Here is an 8355-nt window from a genome sequence, read left to right as displayed (position 1 = left end):
ACGACACGTAAGGGGTTATATGGTGTCCTAAGGGGTCATAGGACACTATATGATCTGTTAAGACACCATATGACCCTTTAGGACACCATATGACCCATAATGACATTATATAGTGTTCTAAGGGGTCAAATGGTGTCCTAAGGGGTCATCTAATGTCCTATGATCCCTTAGGACACTATATGACCCCTTAGGACACCATATGACCCCTTAGGATACAATATGGTGTCATTATGAGTCATATGGTGTCTTAAGGAGTCATATGGTGTCCTATGACCCCTGAGGATACCATATGACCCCTTAGGTGTCGTTAGGGATCATATTGTATCTTAACGGGTCATATGGTGTGTTATGACCCCTTAGGACACCTTATGTTGTCATTATGGGTCATATGGTGTCCTAAAGGGTCATATGGTGTCCTAAGGGATCATAAGACACCTAATGACCACTTAGGACACCATACGACCCATAATGACACCATATGGTGTCCTAAGGGATCATATAGTGTCCTAAGGGCTCATAGGACACCATATGATCCCTTAGGACACAATGTGAACCCTAACGACACATAAGGGGTTATATGGTTTCTTGAGGGGTCATAGGACACTATATGACCTCTTAGGAAACCATATGACCCCTTAGGACACCATATGACCCATAATGACACTATATGGTGTTCTAAGGGGTCACATGGTATCCTAACGGGTCATCTGGTGTCCTATGACCCCTTAGGACACCATATGACTCCTTAGAACACAATATGGTGTCGTTATGGATCGTATGGTGTCCTATGAACCCTTAGGATGCCATATGAACCCTTAGGTGTCGTTAGGGATCATATTGTGTCTTAACGGGTCATATGGTGTGTTATAACCCCTTAAGACACCATATGACCCCTTAGGACACCTTATGTTGTCGTTATGGGTTGTATGTTGTCCTAAGGGGTCATATGGTGTTCTAAGGGATCATCAGACAACATAAGACCATACTAACACCATATGGTGTACTAGGGGGTCATATGGTGTGCTAAAGGGTCATAGGACACCATACAAACCATACTGACACCATATGGTGTACTAAGGGGTCATATGGTGTCCTAAGGGGTCATAGGACACCATATGACCCCTTAGGACACAATATGACCCCTAACGACACCAAAGGGGTCATATGGTGTCCAATGACCCATTAAGACACCATCTGGTGTCGTTATGGGTTGTATGGTGTCCTAAGGGGTCATATGGTGTCCTATTACCACTTAGGACAACATATGGTGTCGTTATGGGTCCTATGGTAACCTAAGAGGTCATATGGTGTCCTATGACCCCTTAGGACACCGAATGACCCCTTAAGTGTCGTTAGGGGTCATATTGTGTCCTAAGGGGTCATAGGACTATGGTGTCCTAAGGGGTCATATAGTGTCCTATGACCCCTTAGGACCTAGAGAGAGAAGGGAGTGAGGAAGAAATGAAGGGAAAGAGGTGAGAGAGGGAATTAGATGGGTGTAAGGATGGAGAGGGAGATATCTTGAGGGACAGGGGAATAAGGTAATTGTGAGAGCTAGAGAGGGGAGGGACAAAGAAGAATATGTATCTATAAGAATGAAGAGCTCAAGAAGAGGTAAGGGGAGAGAGAGAATATGAGATCTAGTTCATAGAGAGAGATGGAACTATGAGGGAAGGGAGATAAAGAAGGGAGAGGTGATATGGAGGTTTCTATGTACACATTTAGCGCTCTCTTTATTTGGTGCGCCCCAAATGTGGAATTTGGACCACATTTGGTGTGCACCAAATGGGAAAACCCATTCATCACATCTAGCACACACCAAATAGGGTGGGCGCCATATTTGGTGCGCACCAAATGACCTACTTTGGGAAACACCAAATGTATGGGTTGGATTTGTCTTGGTCATCCAACCCAAAGTTTCGACGACCATTTCAGGCTAGAGATGTGTTTTTATCAGAACATTGAAAATTTTGACATATTTTTGGTCGTGCTCTCCATCAGGTTTGCACGTATTTGAATGAAGCTAAAAAAAATACCATGGTAAACTAGAGCTCCTTGTTAGCTATCCAACAATTTAATTTATTTCAAATTTTGATTTCCTTAAGTCTTTCATCTATAATTTCTTTTGTTAGTGTGTCCGTTTTTTGTCAAAAACCAACATGCACTATTTTGGGTATAGATTTTTACACGTTCATCATATTTTGAAAAAACTTACAGTTTTAGAAACTAGACTCCATTATACACAACTTAAAAAAAAAAGTTTTGATTTTTTATTAGTTTTCAATGATTTTAGGGGGGATTATGCTCAAATTTCTATTTTCCAGGATGTGTCCATTTCAAAAATTAGTAAAAAAAAATATACTCATTAAAAAATTACCTGAAAAATTTGGAATAAACTACAAGGTGTTAGCTAATTTCTCACCGAAGTGATTTTAAAAATTAAAAAAAAAAGTTAATATTTAAGGGGGGCCACAACAAATGCTATGTTATGTTTTTTGCATAAAAAATAGGACCACTTTTTGTGGCCCCCCTTTTTGAAGCCCTTAACCTTAACCATTTTCAAAAAAAATTGGTAGTTTAGAAAGTAGACTTGAAGCACTCTGACTCTTGTTCTTGTTACATCTTCAAATTTGGAGTGTAATTAGATTCAATTTGTCGATGAAGTTCAGACTTTGCTGATTTCAAAAAAAAAGTGGCATCTTAAGACCCCCTTTTGGCACCACAACTTGGTGCATATACCCAAAACAACCACCACTAAACATAGAAAAAACTTGTTTTGTTGCAATAAAGAAATTAGGAATTTTCTCTTAAAGGATAAAAACTATTTTTCTAGAAAAGATATATTTTCTTTTATTGTTGTCAGAATCCAACAATGTTCACCTTGACAATATTTTATTGGATACCTATTCATGCTCATTCGCCACCTTTTCTACAAGCTAAGAGAAGCAAAACTCAACCTCAACTTCTCTAAAAATACCTTTATCCCTTTCTCACTCATATGACCCAATTTACTATGCCATAAACAATTAGGCTCATTAGATACTATTGATACTTCATTCATCTCAATACTCCCTTCTAGCATGTAATGGTTTTCAAATTGTGTAGCCTCTGTGAGCACTAAATTTCCCTTGGACACTTTTAGTACTCGACCTTCACAAAAGAAATTATAACAACTAGAATCCAAAACTCCCAAGGAAACTAAATTCTTTTTCAGTTTAGGTACATGTCTTACTTGTGTTAATGCTTTTACAATACCATCACTTTTCTTAATATTAATGCTCCCAATCCCAATAGTCTTACAAGAAGCATTATTTCCCATAAGATTAATACATCCATCCATAGGTTGGTAAGTGTAAAACCAAATCCTACGTGGACACATGTGATTAAAAGAAATAGAATCAAATAACCATTCCTCATGATCTTGTAAGATAAAACATCATCAACCAAATCTGATTGTCAAATTTTATTTATTTATGGATTCATCATTATATTCTTTCCACTTCCAATAATATTTCTTGATATGTCCTAATTTATTGCAATACCAACATCTTCCTCTACCCTTTTTTCCTTTTTCTACAGACTATTCTCTAACTACCATTGCTTCTAGTGTGGAGGTTAATATATTAGACATCATCTACACTTCTTCAAACAAGAAAACCCCTACAATGGAATTAAATTCAAGGTTGTCAATTGTGCTAAAGCTAATAGAAGTGTCCAAGTGATTCTAGGATTCAAAAAATGAACACAATAGTGTAATTGTCTTGTCTTCTTCTTCGATTTGTAAACCCATACTTGCTAATTGACAACTAAGAGTATTGAATTTTTTTAAATAATTAGCAATTTTATACCTTCCCTCATTTGCAAACTATAGAACTCCCTCTTCAAGTAGATTTGATTCATCAAGAATTTTGTCATATAAAGACTCTCGATTTTTCTCCATAAGCCTATTGTTGTTTCCTCTCTAACAATATTGAAAAGAACCTCATCTATGAAGCACAATTGAATTGTGCTAAGAGCTCTCGTATTTTAAACTTCCCAGTCCTCATCAGACACATCTATAGGGTTCTTTAACTTTCCTAACAATGCCTTGTGCAATCCTTGCTGCACTAACAAGTCATTCATCGTAAGCTTAGACAACTCAAAGTTATTCTTTCCATTAAATTTCTCCATTTTGAACCTTGCATTCAAAATCTTTGCCATTTGATGCTGGAAAATCAGCACCAAATCTTAACATAGTTCCAAAAATAATCACTCTGACACTACTTGTTAGGAAACTAGAAAGCATAAACCCCAAAAATTAAATATTTCATCACAAATTAGTTGGAAAGAAATAACGAAGAGAATAAAATGGAATAATAGAATAACACATAAGACACCAATTTGTGTGGTAAAACCTTGACAAAACACCAAAGAAACATCCACGATGCAAAGTATCAGTATTCTTATTGTTCAAAGAAAACAATTACAATCCTCACAACTATTGCTATCATAATTTCTCTTACAATTCGCAATTGCTAAAGTTTTTAATTTACAATAACATTAGAATTGCTTTTGCAATCTACAATTCACAACTTTTTCTTTATTCAAGACAACCAAAATATATTAATATATTTCAAGATAACAACCACCACTAAGTATAGAAAAAACTTGTTTTATCCATTTAAAAAAATTAAAAATTTCCTCTTATAAAAACAGTTTAAAAATAAAATAAAAATTGATTTCCTTTATTTATATATCATTGTCACTATCCAACAATCACTACCTACTTATGAAATTATTTATGAAATTTCAGAATTAGATTTTTCCCCTTTTAACAGCCAGCTCCAAAGATTTTTCTTCCTTGATTCCTGACAATTCACAGTCATGGCCAATAATCTCTGTGACATTGGCTGGCTGTTTGGATTTCAAATACTCTCCATATAAATATGAGGCAAAACCCCATAAGGCCAGTACCAGAGCAAGGCCCTTCTCCCCGCTGAAATTCTCATGATATATAATAACTGGCAACACTTGTGTCACTGGAATAAACACAGTTTTGAGGACACCACTTAACAGAGAAGACGTTAGGAAGATGACACCATAAACCCCAATGAAGAAGATCTGCCACGAGATTGCATTCCATGCTAAACCAATGTAGAACTTAGCTTCTCCAATATCAGATGCCCTCGCCTCACTCACTACCATGCCAATTGTGCAGAACACCGTTGCCGTAAATGACATTATGAGCTGCATCTCCATAACCAGAGTATATGTTACTCTGCACTTGCTTCTCTTATAGACAAGTTCAATGATGGGAAGGATTGATCCATAGATCACAGCTGCACCAAGTGTCAAAAGAAAACCCAATATATACTTTGCGTTTGTGATCTCTTTGGGTTTGTCACTTTTGGTTTGGAAGGAAAGCAAAACAGCGTCTAGGGAGAGCAAAATTACAGCATTGATTGAATAAAAGGTGAATTTCTGACTGACCAAGAGAAATGCAAAGACTGCATTGAAGGCCAGCTGAGTTGCATTCAACAAGGAGTAAGTAGAGAGAGGCAGGTAAGAAACTCCCCATGCATCCATGTAATCATTTACCCCTGTCATGATCCCAATTACACAGGAAGCAAGACATTGGTAGAAAGTAACATGTTGAACATCTGGCTGCCTTTTGTATATAATTAAGAGAGGCAGAATGAGAATGGGCCACCCCGCAGTTTCTAGCCACGAACACAGCCATCTACTAGACCCTCCATGCACAAAGTAAAACCTGAGTGACAATGGCCCTGCAGTGGTGCCAATGCATAAGGCCAAGCAGTTCAACACCACCATCGTCCACTCCATCAACCTATTCTTTTTTCTTTGGCTTTCCTTGAGATCCATTGTTTCTGAATCTAAAGGAGATAGCTATGTCTTATTAAGCTAAGAGAATGAGAGTGTACTCGATTCAGAGAGACCAGAGAGGCAAAACTTGAAGGTAAAGAAGATTGATTCTTGCTTGGATTTTGTAATGGGCATCATGCATCTATATATAGAGTTCCGATTTCTGAGTACTACCCCTGCTCGATTCAATTGAGCAAGTAAAGACAAGTTTCGTGGTTTACTGAACTCTGCACATGGGACGTGGAATATCGGCGGACCGGCGGGCCGGGGGTTAACCGAAGGATGACGTTGAGTTCCTGTCATTATCGATACATTGTGAAACTGCATAGGGAGGAAATCCTAGCCAACTTTATAACATGGCTAAAACTGTTTTATTATTATATATACCTCCTAATCACATGGATAGTTACCTCCATCATCAACTCCATGGCTAAAATTCTGTGATGATTATCGTCTTACGTACAACAGCTGTGTTAGATTGGAATCGATCGGCAGTCCATGAATTGTAAGAAAGATTATAATATGCAGAAGTTATGATCGATACATTGTAATAAGCTCCCCAGAACATCCATCTACGACCATATGTACGACCTTTATTAGAATATGCAGGTTGACCTTTATTAGAATATGCAGAAGTAATGATCGACACATTGTAATAGGCTCCCCAGAACATATATCTACGATGACACCCGCGTAATAAGTTTATTTGTTCTGGCATTGTCCTCTGTAAGAGACTGCGAAAGGTAGGGAAATTCTAGGCTTGAGATTTTAAATATTTCAATATTTTAATTTTTATACATACTATGAAATTAAGTGAAAATATTTAAAAGTACCTCATATTGTTATTAAAAAATGTAAATTATTTGATGTAAAAAATACACAAATAATGGAATCTAGAAACGGTAGCAAGAATTACAAAGTCCTTATTTATAAGCACTTTAAAATAAATTATTCTATTATTCTACGATAAATATTAATATTTATTTTTTTAATATTTCACTTGAATTGATAATTTATTATCCTTTTTATTGTAATTTTTTTTTAGTATATCAGAATTCATTAATTTAAGATTTCAAATATTTTCTAATATAAGTTCGAAAGTGGTTTTTTAACTTTGTTTGTGGATTGAAAATATCTTTAATGCTTTATTTATAAAATATCATAATATTTCATAGAATTTCTAATATCATAGAATCTACTAATCTTAGATTTTTTTTTAAATTCTTAAAACTAGCATATATATTTAATAATACTTATCCAGGCTCGAGTTTAACGTGAAAAATTGATTAAAAAATAGAGGCCCGAGTTTAATGTGAAAAATTGATTAAAAAATAGAGGCTCGAGTTTAATGTGAAAAATTGATTAAAAAATAGACACCTCTAGAAGGATACATTTTGATGTCCCCACCTACAATTGAACATGAATACTACATATTATGATGCTACTTTGAGACATTTTACTTGATTATAAGGATAGAGACATCTAGATTTGGATTTGATCTTCAATAAGGTTACAATGCATGTTTATAATAGTTTATTTATGTCCTTGGAGTCTTGTACACATAAGGCATGATTCAAATTGTATTTGTCTTTGATGATAAATGGTAATAATCTAGAGTGGAAAATTTTTGTAAATAGGTGAAGCTTAGTGATTTTACTTGCATGGAAATAAAAGATCATGTAAGCATAGGTTCATCCTTTCATGATATGAATGAGTATATTAATAGGTAGAGAGATTCTTGCTAGTGACATTATAATATAGTTAAAATATAATATAAAAGCGATAATAGTTGATCAAGTTGTAATTAAGCCTATTTGTACCTTTAGTTATTCAACATTATATTCAATATGAATATGACAATTCATAATCATTTGATATTTTTTACAAAGTGATTTATTCTAAATGTCATTATTTAGTCAAAGGAAGGATGAGAAATTATACTAGATCTATTTCTTGCCATCTTGAGTGTGAGTAAATTTAGGTTGATTTGGGGTGATGGAGTGTTATTCAAGCATGGACTTGAAATAATTGAGAGGGAGGAAACAATCTCCAAGTTGTAGGGGATATGTTATATAAGGGTTTGACCAAGGGATGAAAGTATCACAAAAGGTATGCATCAATACTTATCTTGAGACATATACAATAATAAAAATGTTTATTTCTTTTATATATTCTCTTAAGCTAGTAATGAGTGAATCTTGGATCTAGAATAGTGATTACATACTTGAGTGTCCTCTTTCATCTCATAATTGTAATAGTGTACATTTGTTGAATATCTAACTTTAGCTATAACTAATTTGCTAATATCTAATAATCTATAATAATCTCTTTATCAATGAGTATAATTTTTCCCCCTACAAGATCAACTTAGATGGCTTTATTACTTTATTTATTCTAGTGTTGGTATAAAGAATGGTTGAGGATCCAACCATGGGTTGAGGATAAATAAGTTAGTGCAAGTACAAAGTTAAAAAGCTAATTATGACATAGTCA

The 8355-nt window shown here is 35.1% G+C and overlaps 1 protein-coding gene across 1 annotated transcript; it reads right to left on the bottom strand.

The window, feature by feature from the left end:
* Positions 1–4794: 4794 nt before the first annotated feature.
* LOC131034851 (purine permease 3-like) lies at positions 4795–5862 on the bottom strand. Its single transcript, XM_057966449.2, has one exon. The coding sequence runs from the start codon at positions 5860–5862 to the stop codon at positions 4795–4797; it is 1068 nt and encodes a 355-aa protein (XP_057822432.2).
* Between the last annotated feature and the right edge of the window lie 2493 nt (positions 5863–8355).

This window comes from Cryptomeria japonica, chromosome 10 (assembly GCF_030272615.1).
Source record: "Cryptomeria japonica chromosome 10, Sugi_1.0, whole genome shotgun sequence".
In the NCBI taxonomy this organism is placed as follows: domain Eukaryota; kingdom Viridiplantae; phylum Streptophyta; class Pinopsida; order Cupressales; family Cupressaceae; genus Cryptomeria; species Cryptomeria japonica.
Note: the sequence above shows the minus strand (reverse complement) of the source record. Positions and strands in the feature narration are given on the sequence as shown.